The sequence below is a fragment of the Spea bombifrons genome, chromosome 3, assembly GCF_027358695.1.
Source record: "Spea bombifrons isolate aSpeBom1 chromosome 3, aSpeBom1.2.pri, whole genome shotgun sequence".
Lineage (NCBI taxonomy): Eukaryota > Metazoa > Chordata > Amphibia > Anura > Pelobatidae > Spea > Spea bombifrons.
In genome coordinates, this window is record NC_071089.1 from 41898733 (window position 1) to 41915898 (window position 17166).

Sequence of the window (17166 nt, forward strand, 5' to 3'; positions counted from 1 at the left end):
TTGAAGGGGGATTTATACCTTGCTCTGACATCCATGTGGTCCCCTGGCTGGATCCTCTGGGGCCCCCGGCGGCTCCTACTTTATCGGCGATTACCACTACTCTCACCATCTGGCGCAAGTGGAGACGTAAGCTTTCCCTCATGGGGGCTGTATCCCAGCTGTCGCCCCTGTTGCACAATCCCCTCTTCCAGGACGGAGTACAAGCGGCCAGGTTTAGGTGGTGGCGGGATGCGAATTTGACCAGACTAGGAGCATTGGTCAAAGGCAATAAGGTGCTCTCCTTTCAGGAACTCCAGGAGGCTAAAGGTGTCCCCAACACGGAACTGTTTCGTTACCTGCAGTTGCGCCATTTTGCTCAATCACTGCTTCGTGCCGGAGATCTCTCGGCCCTCACGGTCTTTGAACAGCGCTTCCTGCTCCGCAAACGCCTCCGAGGCTCTATATCGCTACATTATGCTCACTTTGTGTCCGTGCTCCATCCTCAGCCGCCGACTTACAGAGCCCTGTGGCACAGAGAGCTCCGGGAGGAAATCCCTGATGAAACTTGGGACGAGGCCGCGGTACAAGTTCACAAGCTCACCGCTAACACGGTCATCCGTGAAAGGTCTTATAAAATCTTGGCCCACTGGTATCTGTCACCTGTGAGACTCTTGCGCATGACCCAGGGGAGCACCTGCAGCTGTTTCCGTAATTGTGGGGAGCCTGGTACTTACTTCATGCCTGGTGGACTTGTGGCCACCTTCGTCCGATCTGGTCCTCCTGTTTCGATATGTTGTCCCGGGCGCTTGGAGTTGTCATTGCGCCGTCCCCAGAGCTTGCCTTATTATTCGTGGACACAACTGACTCTTTGTCCCTCTCCGCTTTTCGTCTTATCCACCGTATATGTGCGGCAGTGAAACAAGCCATAGCCCGACATTGGAAGGGTTCTCCCCCCTCTCAGGGGGAAATTAACGCTAACATCTGGCATATTTTTACCATGGAAAAAATGACTGCTATCCTGCGAGACGAAGTGCCCAAATTCGAGGCGATCTGGGATCCTTGGATATCTACCTTTATGGATCCTGCTGGAGTCCACTCTGTTCTACGCCTCTAGGTCCCTGGGGACATGTTTGTTTTTTTTTTTTGTTTTTTTTTTTCCCCTTTCTTATCTTCCTTCTCCGCCTCCCTACACTCTCTCTCTCTTTCTCCTCGTAGTCTCCTCTCCCTCAATCAGAGGTGGTCTCTCGACACTTCTGTATAAAAATAGAAAATTGCTTTGGTGTCACAACACTGTACCCATGGTCGTTTGTATTCTGTTATGATTAGTCATTCTTGGTCCATTATTGTGTACCCGACATGTTATGCCATGCTCACGGCCTGCATGTTGCGTGCCTTCTCTGTACTGGTACGTTGTATTTTCTGATGCACTACATGCATGTATGTTTTTTGACCTTGGGTGCGAGCTGTCTATGTTCAATGCTCGTACGACTATTGAGTTTCATATTATGTATTTCTGCTTTGTGACCATTGCTAATAAAAAGATTTAAACAAAAAAAAAACAAAAAAACCGTAAGAAGGTTTCGTGCGGCCCCTTGGCTTGGGCCCCCCTTCCACCGGGTCCCGATTTCGTGCGGCCCCATGGCTTGGGCCCCCCTGCCGCCGGGGCCCGATTTCGTGCAGCCCCTTGGCTTGGGCCCCCCTGCCGCCGGGGCCCGGTCGCAGTCGCGACCCCTGCGACCCCGGTAGTTCCGCCACTGCTTGTGTGTGTGTGTGTGTGTGTGTGTATGTGTATATATATAAATAGCTCTTTCTTTGGTTTTAATAAAGGAGTCCCGTTTTCACCTCAACATGAGTGTTGCCTGATGTTTGGGGTGGGCTGTAGCCACACTGTGTAGCTAAGCTTCGGATAGCCACGTTGCCAATGCAGGTTCGGTGCAGCGACGACCCCCCCCTTCTATCTACAACGCTGGTTCTGCCTGGCGCTGAAGGGGTTACTTGTTGGTGTCCTGGCAGGAGGAAGCAACGTTTGGCGGGAGTACCCAGGCGGGATACAGGTCGGTCCCATCACAATAATTTTCAGAATTGTGGCTCTGGACACTACCACAATGGATTTGAAAAGAAACAAAGTGAACTGCAGAGTTTCAGCTTTAATCCAAGGAGTTGAACAAAAATATATGAAATGTTTAGGAATTCCAAACAAAACCTTTTTCATACAATTATGGTTGATGGGGTGTTTAGGGTTTATTTAGGGGCAGTTATGCTTAATGGGGTCTTTAGGGTTAATTTTAGGGGCAGTCATGGTTGATGGGGTATTAAGGGTTAATTTAATGCTGAGGGTTAATTTAATTAATTCAATAAAGTTAACTTAAGGTGCAGTTAGAGGTAAAGGGGGAATGTAAATCCTGGGGGCAGTGATTATTAATGTATTTATTTATAAAAGTATGGTGATATTCTCTGAATGATTTGAATCCCTGTAAGATTCGACTCATTTGAATCATTTGAACGACTCTGACTCTATGAGTCATCGGTCCTCTGTGAATTAATGAGCTGTAACCTGATCTGAGTCTGTGTCTTAGTGCTCTGCAGATGACTCGCTCTAGCATGAGGTTACAACTGCATGATTCACAGACTGAACTGCTACAAATGAATCGTTCAGTCTACTGAACCGATTCATCTGGATCACTAAAAAGATTTGGATCAAATGAACGATTAGTTCATGATCCGGTATTCACTAATACACACAAATAAACAAGACAAGCTGTGGAGAGGAGTTCAACTCCAGACAGACCTCTTAAAGGGGTGGCCACGTCTGGCAGTTTGCAGGGCTGGGGCTGAATCCTGACATGGGTTGCTTTCAAAGTATATTTTGAGTCATTGTCCATCTGTAAGGTGATGCGCCGTCCTGTCAAGTGAATTAGGCTGAATCAGATAATAAATCCCTATACACTTCAGAATTCATCCTTCTGTCTTCTGTCACAGCAATAAACACAAGTCATCCTGTGCCATCAGAAATCTTCTCTTTATTGTAGAATTATGGCTAGCCTCCTGCATCACTTCAGAATTCATCCTTCTGTCTTCTGTCACAGCAATAAACACAAGTGATCCTGTGCATTCAGAAATCTTCTCTTTATTGTAGAATGATGGCTAGCCTCCTGCCTACTGACAATGGGCCCTGACATTAGAAGGGGTTCTGTTCTTGGGGAAGTGGGTACAGGGGCCCCCTTTCTACTGATTTTCCCCTGTTACATGTTTTACCACATTTTCCACTCAGAGACTCAGAACTTTAAATGCCATCTGGACGTCCTGGTGTAAGAAGAAGGCTGATTGGGTGTTGAGTGCTAGGTGTTAATACTGCCGTCCGCTGTCTTGTGTACCCCCTGCTGCTGTGTATATAATTACTAAATACACAGCCAGTAACTTTTAATCCTATTAGGTCTGTAACCTAGCCATTGTCTTTTTTTAATTCAATTATTGTCAACATTCTGTCTACGCCCCAATTAATGTCTCATGCCATTCTGTCCTTCCCCAGATATTGTGTTGCAGGATGTGATCTAATTACTTCCTTCCTGACATGGTAATTTTCATATATGTGTATGTGTGTGTGTGTATATATGTGTATATGTGTGTGTGTGTGTATATATATATATATATATAATTAGTTATGTATTTGGTTCAAATAAAGCAGTTCCTGTTTTACCTCAATACGAGTTCTGTCTTGTTATTGGGGTAAACCTCGGTGCTGAGAGGCTGTATTTCCTGACAATAAATGGTATAATTTTAACTATACTTTTCCGCATCCCACATCTTTTCCTGATAAACCAAGTTAGGCCTGTAACATGAGGAGAAAGCATACATTGGAATAAAATCACAGAAAATGTCATATGAAATTCTGGTAATGTGACAGAACTTCTGGAAATCCTATGTCCATATTTAATCTGGTGTCCTTATTTTTGAAATGGTTGTTAATCTTTAGTTCAAATGTTTTTCTGGCTTGTGATTTTTTTCACCTTCGGTATTTGGTAGCTGACTGAAGTGTAGCTATTGTTGTTGTGTCTGTTAATGATGTGTCTATGTAGGTTTATTCTTAGAACAGGGGCGTCCAACATGCGGCCCGCGGGCCAAATGCGGCCCGCGAGACCTCGAGGTGCGGCCCGCGTAAGATCGGCAGCCAGGGCAACCGATCTTATGCGAGCCGCACCTCAAGCCCTGCTACTTACTTGTGGGAGGGACTTCTGGACTGCACACAGAGGAAGCGGAGTTCACGTGACATCCTACTTCCTCTGTGCTTTAGCAGAGAAGGCAGAGGGAGGCCGCGCCCCCTGCTGAAGTCTGTTAGCGGCATCGAGGAGCTGCCTTGCAGGTAAGGAGGTGGGGAGGGTGTTTGAATGAGTGTGTGTGATTGAGGGAATGAATCTGTGAATGAATGATTATATGAATAAATGAGTGTGTGTGTGATAGCATGGATGTGTAAGTGCTGGAACCTAGGCATGATGGGACTGTGATTGCTGTTAGCAATCACACTCCTATCATGCCAAGTCAGCCAGTACATGCTGAAACCTGGCCAGCTGCCCCCTTGTGTATTGATGCTGCCAGCAGTATGGGGTCTGCACTTACAGCCACCCTGTACCAGCATGTACTGGCTGACTTGGCATGATAGGAGTGTGATTGCTAACAGCAATCACAGTCCCATAATGCCTAGGTTCCAGTATTTACTGGATGGATGTGTTAGTGCTGGAACCTAGGCATGATGGGACTGTGACTACTGTTAGCAATCACACTCTTATCATGCCAAGTCAGCCAGTACATGCTGAAACCTAGCTAGCTGCCCCCCTTGTGTAGTGATGCTGCCAGCAGTATGGGGTCTGCACATCACTTACAGCCACCCTGTACCAGCATGTATTGGCTGACTTGGCATGATAGGAGTGTGATTGCTAACAGCAATCACAGTGAGCACAGTCCCATCATGCCTAGGTACCAGCATTTACTGGTTGCCTGCATTTACTGGTTGCCAAGTCATATTGCTAATTTTGTCCAATTGTGTGTTACCTACTTTTATTAAAAATGTGAGTTTTTATTATTATTTTTAAAGGTGGGGGTCATTTTCGGTTTTGGCTAAGTGAACCCTGAATGTTTTGGTCCAGAATTTTCATTTTAGTTCATCCCTAGAATAAATCTAGGGAATCCTGAATTTGTAGTCGCAAAACTTTCTAGGCCCAGAAATCAGTGAGAGGAAAAGTAAAGGTTTTGTGTCATTTTACTTTATTTTAATCTGCATATTTTATTAAAGGCCATATTTTTTGTCACAGTGAAAAATGAGTGCGGCCCGCGCACGTATACAATTCTGATGAAGTGGCCCACTGCAGAAAAAACTTGGACACCCCTGTCTTAGAACCTGCATAGAGACTCAATTTAGGAGTAGGAGGTCTTTGTTTTCAGTGTATCTTGCTAACTGTTTCAAAGCAGCTGGAGACAATAACACTTTCTATCAGCCCATAAAGTGTGGTGGCTTTGCAATAATACATTATTTTTTTGTATTTAAGTTTATTATACAAAACTGATTATGATAAAACAGACATCAACCTGTTTTAGCAGGAATACATAGATCAGTAATATTGATACAGATAGTCGATAAGCAGTACTGCGATGCAGCGCAGGGCAATACACGTTACAGTACGACTTCAGTTAACGGAAAGCTCAGTAGAAGCAGTGTACAATTACATTCCCAGACATGGCACATATGGTTAGCACTTTAGTGGAACATAACCTGGGGAAATGGGGGGGGGGCGAGGGGAATGGGGCTAGTCTTCAGCCTCTAGACTGTCCTTGAGAGAGTAGTCTCTCAGCAGGCTGTGGCAGTCACGGACTGTGACCTGCTCCCTCCTCAGCACCAGGCGGTTCCTGGCAAACCATAGAGCGTCCTTTACACAGCACATGAGACGCCAAGCATCCTCAATGGCGTTCTCCGTGTGTGTTCCTGGAAAAAGTCCGTAAAGTACTGAATGATAGGACAGGTACTGTCTCTCGATAGAGTCCTTGAGATCCAGCTCCAGGGCTCTGAACAAGGCCTGTGCAAATGGGCACTGCCAGAACAAGTGAAGGGAAGTCTCCTCCTCCACAATGCACTGTGGGCAGTGTCTATATCTGCACAGCCCCCTGGCATGCATAAATGTCCTTAGGGGAAGGCCTCCCTGAATGGGCATCTATGCAATGTCTTTATGCCTGTTGGTTAGCCTGCTCGACGACACGTTAGCCCAGACAGTCTTGGCTGTGGCGTCGGGGAGCCCTGGGATGTTCTCAATAGTGTCTTTGGCTCTGATGAGCTTGTGGATCACACGGGGTAACCACAAGTCTGGTTTAACTCCCTCCAGTTGGTGCTCCCTTACAAATGTTCCCACGTCCGAGTAGAACCAGGGCATAGTCCAATTGTAAGGGACAGAGGTGTCCCACTTTTCCCACTTGAGCTGCCTCCACAGGGGCAGCAGGAAGAAGCGAGACATGGAGTTTCCAGCAGAGCCTTTCACTACGTTTCACACTGATTGTCCTGCGCACACAGTTGCACACAAAGAAGGCCCTCAGCATGGTAGGGATGTCAGGCACTCCTTTGCCTCCCTTGCCGGGTGGCTTTGCAATAATACATTAACCCCTTCACAACAAAGCAATCACTTCCTAAGCGTAATTGGTGTTGCTGACATGCCTCAATATTGAGGCATTAAGCAACCCAACCCCCTGTGACGGACCGATCAGGGACCTCAGGTTGTCCCTCTCCGCCAAGAGCGACTTCTCCCTTCGGGACAATAATTCCCAGCAATCCATCGGCAATATCCCCAATCAACGTAAAGGGATATCGCTATCCAGTACCCAAATAACTAGGCAAGACTAGTCTTTAGGTATAACAAGAGGAGAACTGATTTATTTTAGACACAGACGGCTGGATATATCCAGCAAAACACACATTAAATTTATGTACAAACCGCCCCCTTAATCTGCATCCCAGGGACAACAGGGGCAGTAAAGGGATTAACAATACAAAAGGACACAGACACCACTAAAATAAGGAATACACATTGTTTTGATTAGATTATCTCCCAGATCTTAGTGTGCTGTGTGTAAACGGTTAGGAAATAAGGCAATATTAAAATACATTTTATTAATAACACACAAAAGGGCTTCATGTCCGTGGATAACATTAACTGAGGGGTAGGGTGGCTGTAGGAACCGTCACAGTCCCAAAATACAGGAACCCCAAATCTGTTTCCGAGCTCCACAGTTTTTAGAGTCTCTTATGATTTGGATAACGTGGCATTCCTTACCAGGTCCCACAGTCTGTAGGAAGGAGGCTGGCACTCGGTCCCCTCCAGGAGCCCATGGCACGGAGGCTTCTATGACACCCATATCCCGATCTCCTTGTGATTGCTCCAAAGAGCAACCACAAGCGCTATCGGTGAGTGGCATTGCTGCCACTCACAAAATAGCGGCGCCAACTGACACACCAATGAGTCTTCAGAGGTCTATCCATACCCTCCTGAGAACTCTCGAGAACTGTCCAAAAATAAAAAAAATAAAAAATGCTCACCTAAAAAAACATGGCATTTTACCTCCCAAATAACCCAACAAACCCATGCATGTGTGGTATCACCGTACCCTGGAGATGTTGCTGCATATTGAGGTGGTGTTTGACAGTGACATATACCAGGAGCTTTAAATTTATACCTAAAGTAGAGTGTGTGTGTGGGGGGAAAGAGGCAAACTATACACATACACACAGAAAAAATACTACAGCAAACAACCATTGTCACAAAGGGTACAAAAAATAAAAAACATCTCTGTCCTTAAGGGGTTAAGCAGTTTACATTTAAATCATTTCACTGATTTTCTTGCTGCTTTCTGCTTTTTCTAGCTTTTCTCACAGATTACAAATTGTATGTAGAACACAGATGTTATCTCAAAAGTTGTTTGTTATGGGTGATAGTACTGACATAATGCATTCATGAATTTTGTAATGGTCACTGTTAGTATTTGTTGGTAGAGACCAATATCTTTGAAGTTGAAGCAGACAGCTAATCAATTTTTTTTATTGAAACTTTTGTTTAACTGGACCATATTTAAAATTTGTACAGTTAATCAGACTTTTACTTTATGTGTTTTAGTCCTGTGCGAGATACTATTGTAACTAATGACCGATGGGGCTCTGGCTGCATCTGCAAACATGGAGGCTATTATACATGCACCGACCGTTACAATCCTGGACACCTTTTAGCCCGCAAATGGGAAAACTGCATGACTATTGACAAACGTTCTTGGGGATATCGGAGAAATGCCTTAATCTCAGAACTACTTACTATTGAGGAACTGATAAAGGTATGTGTGTATCACGTTCTACCCAGGCTGCAGAGCTCCATATCTCTGTCTTGCTTCAGTTTATTTGTTTTGCTTGATCCATTCCTGGATTTCCTTATGCTCTGTTCTGATCTTCTACTCCTTGCTTCCAGTTGTGCTCTTTGCTTCAGCTCTGTTTCATTTATAAGGTGTGCCCCACCTGTGTATTCTGTTTGCAGTCTACAGGTATGTCTCTCTGGTATGTTTTTGGACTTCAGGTTTGTTTAGTACCTGTGTAGGCACGGTTTAGCGCTAGGACCCACCTTATATTGGAGTACTTCGGCGTAGTGTTGGGCTAAGCATACTATGGCCATAAAATGTGACAGAATCTCCAATTTTTATCTTATAGTCCTAGGCTAGTCCTGTTTGGTCCTGTGGTTTCTGTGTATTCTTGTCATGTGTTGCCTGATCAGTATTGTCAGCTCTGTGCTGTGTTATCCTGTCTTGAATCCCCGGTAGAGGGCTGTCCTGTCTTGAATCCCCGGTAGAGGGCTGTCCTGTCTTGAATCCCCGGTAGAGGGGTGTCCTGTCTTGAATCCCCGGTAGAGGGGTGTCCTGTCTTGAATCCCCGGTAGAAGGGTGTCATGTCCTGTTCATGTCGGATCTTGAGTATTCCTTGTCTTCCCTGTTGTGCCCTGTATTATGTATATCTTGTCTGGTTATGTTTCTTGCTTGGTCTCCCTGTTTCTTGCTTGCTAAGTTTCCGCTAAATACTCTGCTTAGCTTCCCTACTCTCAGCCTGCAGCATCCTGCACATGATTCCAGTGCTATGTCTCATGCCTGCTCCAGGGTGCTTGCAGGATATCTCCAAGTTCTGCTCTGTTCTGTCATCATCCGCTGCTATGTCAGGACGCTGGTATGTGGCTGCACAACCCTAGATGCCCACCAGGAGAGTGCTCTTGCCCTGCACCAGGCCCTGTCTAACTCCACTACTGCACAGTAACTCCTGACCACAATCTTTGGGTGCTCTGGGTCATTACAGTCGTCTGTATGGGCCCGGTTTGTGACAGTGTGTCACTAGCCAAAAGATAGGTTTTAATTAGCTGTATGAGAAAACTTGACTAAGTGACCAAATGTGAATTGAAGCAAAATAATTGTCAGCCATCTTCTCCATGAAATGAGCCAACCCCCAAAAAACAAAAAAAAAACAAAAAACAAAGCACAGTAAGAATCAAAAACTGCCAACATTAAACCTGGAAATCTTAACTAGTGATATTCATGGTTTCATGGGATGGTACTGCTAAATTTGCCATTAGAACAGGCCTACAGATAAGGATAATTTCAAAAAGGAGTTTATTATATAACTTAATTACAGAACTTAACCCCTTCGCGACCTTTGCCGGTTCAGGACCGTCATGACATGAAGGTCGCTAAATGACCTTTGACGGTCCTGAACCGTCATAAAATAAAATAAGCTTAGAAAGTGATCAACGATCACTTTCTTTGCTTAAACGGCGTTACTGTAATGCCTCGATGTCGAGGCATTCAGTAACGCCGAGATCGGCATCGGGGGCCATGTCTGGCCCCTCCCCGGGGCGTCAACAGCCGCCATACATTGTATGGCGGCGGACGCCCATTTTAAAAGCGTTTAGGAGGCGATCGACGATCGCCTCCTAAACTTAAATGGTGTCGCTGGAATGCCTCGATCAGGAGGCATCCAGCGACACCAAACACTTACCTTTGGATGGGCTGTGACCGCTCCGGAGAGCGGTCACAGCCGCAGCTGCCGGTGATCTTCGCCATCAAGCAAGATGGCGGCGGCCCGGGAAAATAAACAATAAAGATGATAGAGTTAGCTAGACGGTCTCCAGACCCTCTAGAGAACTCTGGCTCCACTTGCAGGTTGAATACAGGTACTGCATTCAACCATGCAAGTCAATGGAACCCAGCTTTCTAATCACTATGTGATTAGTAAAATATTCAAAAAAAAAATAAAAAAAAATAAAAAATGGAAAAAAAATAAAAAAAAATGTGCTAACATTTAAAAATAATTATGCAGTGATGTCACTAGATGAACCATCCAGTACATTGCAAAATGTGTAAAAAAAAATATAAAAAAAGTATTAAAAAAATAAAATAAAAAAATAAAGTTTATTATTTTGAGCAAGTGCTAAAATTTCTAAAAAATCTCAACAAAGAGTTAAAATAAAAGCACTTCAAATACCCAAGGGGTGTCTAATATATAAAAAAAATGGCTGATGGGGTAAATTGGAGTGGCCAAGCTCAAAGATAGGGCATAGGTACAGACTGACCAAAATGGAGAAAAAAGCGCACTTCCCAAATGTGGCATTTTAAATCTCAAACAACCCGACAAACCCATGCATGTCGGGTATCACTGCACTCAGGAGACGTTCCTGAACACACATTGGGGTGTTGTTTGACAGTGGCATATACCAGAACCTGTATATCTATAACTAAAGTACAATTTGTGTGGAAAAAAAATAAAAAAAAAATACTATTACAAAGTTTGACAAAGTGTAGTTCTATAATTGGTGCATGGAAAGGGTTAAAATAACAGCATTTGGAATACCCTGGGGTGTCTAGTTTTCAAAAATATATGGTTTGAATGGGTTGAATTGAGTTAACCCGCTTCAAAGATATTCCAAAGAGGAGATGGAGGCAGAATGACCAAATGACCACCTGGATTACGCATGCCCCAAAAGTAGCCTTTTACCAGCCAAACAATCTGACAAACCCATGCATGTGGGGTATCGCTGTACTCAGGAGATGTTCCTGAACACATATTGGGGGGTTGTTTGACAGTGACATATACCAGAACCTGTATATCTATAACTAAAGTACAATTTGTGTGAAAAAAAAATAAAACAAAAATACTATTACAAAGTTTGACAAAGTGTAGTTCTATAATTGGTGCATGGAAAGGGTTAAAATAACAGCATTTGGAATACCCTGGGGTGTCTAGTTTTCAAAAATATATGGTTTGAATGGGTTAAATTGAGTTAACCCGCTTCAAAGATATTCCAAAGAGGAGATGGAGGCAGAATGACCAAATGACCACCTGGATTACGCATGCCCCAAAAGTAGCCTTTTACCAGCCAAACAATCTGACAAACCCATGCATGTGGGGTATCGCTGTACTCAGGAGATGTTCCTGAACACATATTGGGGGGTTGTTTTACAGTGACATATATCAGGACCTGTATATCTATAACTAAAGTACAATTTGTGTGAAAAAAAAAATAAAAAAAATTACTATTACAAAGTTTGACAAAGTGTAGTTCTATAATTGGTGCATGGAAAGGGTTAAAATAACAGCATTTGGAATACCCTGGGGTGTCTAGTTTTCAAAAATATATGGTTTGAGGGGGTTAAATTGAGTTAACTGGCTTCAAAGATCTTCCAAAGAGGAGATGGAGGCAGAATGACCAGATTTGTTAAAAAAGATTTGGAAATCATAAAACGCTGCTTGTACTTATTGCCCTATAACTTACAAAAAACAGCAAAAAAACATAAAAACATTGGGTATTTCTAAACTCAGGACAAGTAGTAGAATCTATTTAGCTAGTTTTTTTACTTGCTTTTTTAGGTGAGTAAAAGATTTTTCAAATAAAAGTCATAAAATGTGTTTTTTTTTCAATTTTTCACCATGTTTTTTTTATTTTTTTTATAGTAAATAAGATGATACGATCAAAATAATGGTATCCGAAGAAAGCCCATCTTGTCCTGAAAAAAACAATATATAACTTATGTGGGTACACTAAATGGGTGAGGAGAAAATTACAGCTGAACACAAGCACCACAAAAGTGTCAAAACAGCTGCGGTCCCACAGGGTACAAAACGAAAAATGAGCCCGGTCCTTAAGGGGTTAAAACCTAATTAGGTTTTGAATTTCTTTTGAATTTTTTTTTTAAAACTGCTGCATGACTTAGAACATTAAAATCTTATAAAGGGAGATGTGATCAAGACAGATAAGAATACCTGAGAACTCTCTGGGTTTGACCCGGAGATAGCCGGGTAAGCGCTGCTCCTCCAGTTCTCTGGGTCAAGACCCGAATCCCCCGGGTCGCAGGAGCGGGGTCTTGACACGCCCCACTCCCTGCCCCTTTTTATCCTTCAAATGGGGGTGTTTCCTGCAGCGGGAACTCCACCGATGTCAGCGGGACCGCCCCTTACCAACGTCAGCGGGACCGCCTGCTGACGTCGGTGTGCTACCCTGGCCGCGTCCCGCAAGGGAAGGCTCCGGGTAGCCGGAGCCGAGAAGTTCCCAGGTATGCAGATAAGCAAAGTTCAGCTTTCCAGAGTTCTGTTTTATTTAGGACTTTCAATTGGAATGTGATGACGGTATTCTTATATATGTTTCTGGTAACTGCATCTTCGCTTTGCTTGTGTTATTTCTTTCCTAAATTCTAGTAGTCACATAATTTTCCAAAAACACTATTTAGGGATTTCCTTTAAGACTGGGTGACCATTTCAATGCATTATCATACATGACTTGCATAACAACATTTGCCTGTCTGTATAAAATACCTTTTTTTATTTTGCTATACCACAGGTGTTAGTGGAAACTGTATCATGTGGTGGCAATTTACTGATGAACATTGGGCCTACCTCTGACGGTCGAATTCCTGTTGTATTTGAAGAACGCCTTAGGCATATGGGTCGATGGCTTAAGGTTAATGGTGAAGCTATATATAGCACAAAACCTTGGAGAGCACAAAATGATACTTTAACTCCCGGAGTGTGGTAAGAGTCATAGTTACTTTAACAATATATTTATTGGAGCTTGTTACTTTTTTATTGTGGCTGTGTTCAGAATTAAACAATCACATTCAAACTCTAGTAGGATTTACCTGACACTTGCTTAGTTGCATCCTAGAGCAAAAGCCATGGTCCACAGAGAGCCTCTAAAGCATCAGAGGGTTCTCATTGTTGAAAGATGTCAGGAGAAGGGTACAAAATAATTTCCAAAGCATTAGATATACCAAGGAACACAGTGAAGACAGTCATCATCATCTTTCAAATCACAAGAACCTGGCATTTTAACAGGGTACCTGAATGGTACAAATGTGCCACGGTTTATATTGCTGTGTTAATTGTGAGCAAGTAGCCTACTTGGAATCCAAGGTAGTGGATCGAAGAGAGCGGCTGGCAACCCTGACATTGAGAGGAGTTTACTCCTTACTGCGCTGGGGTCAGTGCTGTTGAGGGGAGGGATGGGACAGAGGAGGTTTCTAGAGCACAGAGCTTGGGTCAGTTGCAAGAAGGGAAGTAGGGGTAATTGGTTTATGGAGGCTAGTTCTGGATTTGCTCACCCCAATGTTTGCCAGTTTGTGCGAGGATGCTGTGGGGAGGTGTCTGGGAGGTGATGAGATTATACCTTTTAAACCGATCATGTTTGTGTGTATAAATACCTGTGCGGTCCTCAATAAAGTGAGTTCTGTTTTACCCCTACACTAAATCTCTGTTAGTGGTTATGGTAATATGAAGGGTTAATCCCTTGAGCCATTAAGCTTTCAGCGGCAAGGAAGATCTCTACGGCGGAGCTACTCAGTCCGAGTACGAGTCTCCTTCACATTTGGTGGCAGCGGTGGGATGTCCTTTTTTGCCAAGCGATATTCAAACCACCACCGGGATATCTTTCTCATCCTACGATGAGTTACAGCCGATGGTACAATTTTATGGGACGCTCAAGAGTACAACGCTATAGAATCTGCTAGCAACAAGCATAAAGCCACCCTTATAACAGAACTGATGGAGGATGAGGCTTCGGATGTGAACAATTTTCAACGAAAGGTTCAGTGGCTGCTGGCACTGTACGGGGCCACTTCCCCACCAGAAGCTGTCTCCCTTGTCCTGACTGACTACTAAGCTATGGGTAGTGGAGATACAACAGCGTTTATCCGGCTCTGTATCCCAGTCACCACTAGCACCACAAGCAAGCGGAAAATACCATACGCCACTTTCCGGACTTTCTCAGAGACCGAAGAGGATATTGACGGTTTCCTGCAGGATTTCAAACGTCAATGCAAGTTACACAGCATCAAATAGGCGGACAGGGTCCCTCTCCTGGTGGGTAAGCTGCGGAGGCATATCGGTTTGTACCTGATAAGGACTGTGCTATCTACGAGCGAGTGAAAGAACAGCTGCTCGCACGGTACTTCATTATACCTTGAAGCTCAAAATCTGAAGTTCTGAAGCTTGCGGAAAGGAGACCGGGATACCTATAACGCATGGGGGCACCGAATGTACCGAGGGGCCCAGGGATCTCAGGCAACTACTGCAGAGGACGTGCTCCAGCTGGTACAATTTTACAATGGAGTGCCCGTGGAGGTTCGGGACTGGGTCCAGGATCGCCGACCATTAACCCTTAAGGCAGCCACGGATCTAGCAGATGACGAATACCAGGATACCCGTCAAGCTTTACCGACAGCCCTGCAGCCCCTTTCCCGGGCTCCCTTAGTAACCCCGACCCCCTCGATTCCAAAAGGACCCAGGTGCTATAAATGCCATCAAATCGGACACATGAAGGACCGCTGCCTGCTAAACAGGAGTCAGCCACCTATGAACCAGGGTGCTTACCCACCTTCCCGAGCTGCTGCACACTGCCTCCTCCGGGACACAGAGGAGGAACTATTACATTGGAGCTTGGTACTACATCCTTTCAATTTTATAGTCCTATATCGGCCTGGAAAACAGAACGCAAACGCCGATGGACTGTCCCTACAGACGGAACTGGTAGAGTAACCCATGGATTACCCGGACATCCCCAGGCGGACTGGTTGTATCTCACCGGGTCTGCCGGATTGTGGGTCTAAGGGGGAGCCATGTGGTAGAGGTCCTATATTTCATTTTAACCCCCTAAACTATATATTTCCAAAACTAGACAGCTCAGTGAATCTAGTTAGGGGCATATTAGCCTGTCCCATGCTGCTGATTCCACACCGGCGCCTTCCAAATTTAGTCAAACAATGTTCACATCCGCTTTGGAGATGTGAAAGAACAAAATAGGTCTTGATTTGTGTTCAGTAACACCCCCCGAGTACAGCGATACCCCACATGCATAGATAAGTCATGTTTCTCAAATATTGTGGAGTCAAAATTTTATTTTTTTATTCTTTCTTTATCAGATCACTTGTAAGTGAGAAGTTTAGGCCACTGACCTCGATCAGGGAGACCGATCACTGACAAGTGATCAGGTAATAATTATTTTTTTTATTAATAATTTATGTTTTTTTCATAATTACACTAAATGACCCCTCTCTCTTTCTACGACAGGGTCATCCAGAGGCTGGCATAATGATCAGATCGCTCCTAGTGGCCAGGAATGAGCTGATAATCATCAGCCCACTTTTGATTGGGTCTGCAGCAGTTTTTAACTCACAGCATTTGACCTGGAAGCACCCTGGACTTTCACGTCAGTGCTGTTATTATTTCATTTTTATTTTTTTTACTCTTTCAATGCTGATGCTCAATTGTAGCACAGCATTGACTGATATTTAGTTAACACAAGCTTGTGGGGACCAATATTAACCCCTGCAATGCAGTGATGGTGTCATACACTATGGGGTTAACACTGCACGATCGCTCTTAATTGAGCAATCGAGCAGCAGAGCAAGGTTGGGGCTGGTCTTCACACTCCTGTAGAGACCGAAGAACCTTTTCTCCCTGTCCCTGAAGCTGGGACACAATCGCTGTACCGGCGATTGCAGAGAGGAGTGGTGGGCTTCCAGGCAGACCAACAGCAGCAGAGCCCTGTACAAAACACGTATTAACCTCTAAAATGTCACGATTGCAGCATTGAAGGGCTTAACGCTGCACTGTCGCTCTTATGGAGTGATCAGACAGCAGGGGAATCAACAAATAAACCCCTTGCCTGAAGCTGCTTTTAAGCGTTTTGAGTCTACAGAATCGCTCCGTGGGAGTGATCGAAGGTTTGGGGGGTGCTTGGGGTGTCTGTGCTGGTCTGCCCGGGGTCATTTAGCCGTGGCCATGGAACTCTGGTCTGGTGCAAACTATTCCCAGGGAAGTTTCTGACGCAGAGCTCTCCAATGGTACCCCGGGATTGACGCTGCTCCCTCGGGATCACCCCAAGATAGTGACTCTTTGTCAGGTGGGCATTGCTGGTAATAGAATTGTATGGAGGCACTGGGCTGTCTGGGAGGTGATGAGATTATACCTTTTAATCCTATCATGTTTGTGTGTATAAATACCTGTGCTGTCCTCAATAAAGTGAGTTCTGTTTTACCCCTACACTAAGTCTCTGTTATTGCTTGTGGTAATATGAAGGGTTAATCCCTTGAGCAATTAAGCTTTTAGCGGCAAGAATGATCTCTACAGGGGAGCTACTCAGTCCGAGTATGGGTTTCTGTTACACCAAGCTTAGGGAGGCATAGTGAAGAGAAAATTGCTGGGTTAACAAAAAGGTGATAAAACATTTTTTACATGTATAAGTGAGTCTTCAGCAGTGCTAAACCCCCCCTCAAAATTCCCTCTGGAGGGACACATACTTTTACAACATCTCACCATCCCTTATCAGATCTGGGTAGTAAGCCCCCTCCCCTGCCACACAATATTGAATTCTATGTGTCGTTTTGCTCAGAAATGTTTTAGAGTTGAGAAAGGGAGAAGAGCTCCCGAAAGCCTGTCATTCCAAAATTCTGTTAGTCCAATAAAAAAAGTATTATCACAAGATACTTATGCCATCTATTATTTGATATATAAGTGAGAGTAGAGAACATAAACCAGGGATGATTAAACTAAAAACAAATTAAGGTAATTATATAAACATACCTCCCAACATACATACTACTTCCATGATGCTGTCTGAGCTTCATGGGAAGTGCAGCAAC

General features: G+C 44.3%; 1 protein-coding gene across 1 annotated transcript in view; it reads left to right on the forward strand.

Annotated features, from left to right (window-relative positions):
• Window positions 1-17166, forward strand: part of FUCA2 (alpha-L-fucosidase 2) — a 57757-nt gene that overhangs the window by 27572 nt on the left and 13019 nt on the right. The window contains exons 4-5 of the mRNA XM_053460264.1: window positions 8127-8337; window positions 12870-13060. Of these exons, the coding sequence (XP_053316239.1) occupies window positions 8127-8337; window positions 12870-13060 (402 nt within the window). The remainder of the gene's footprint in view (window positions 1-8126; window positions 8338-12869; window positions 13061-17166) is intronic.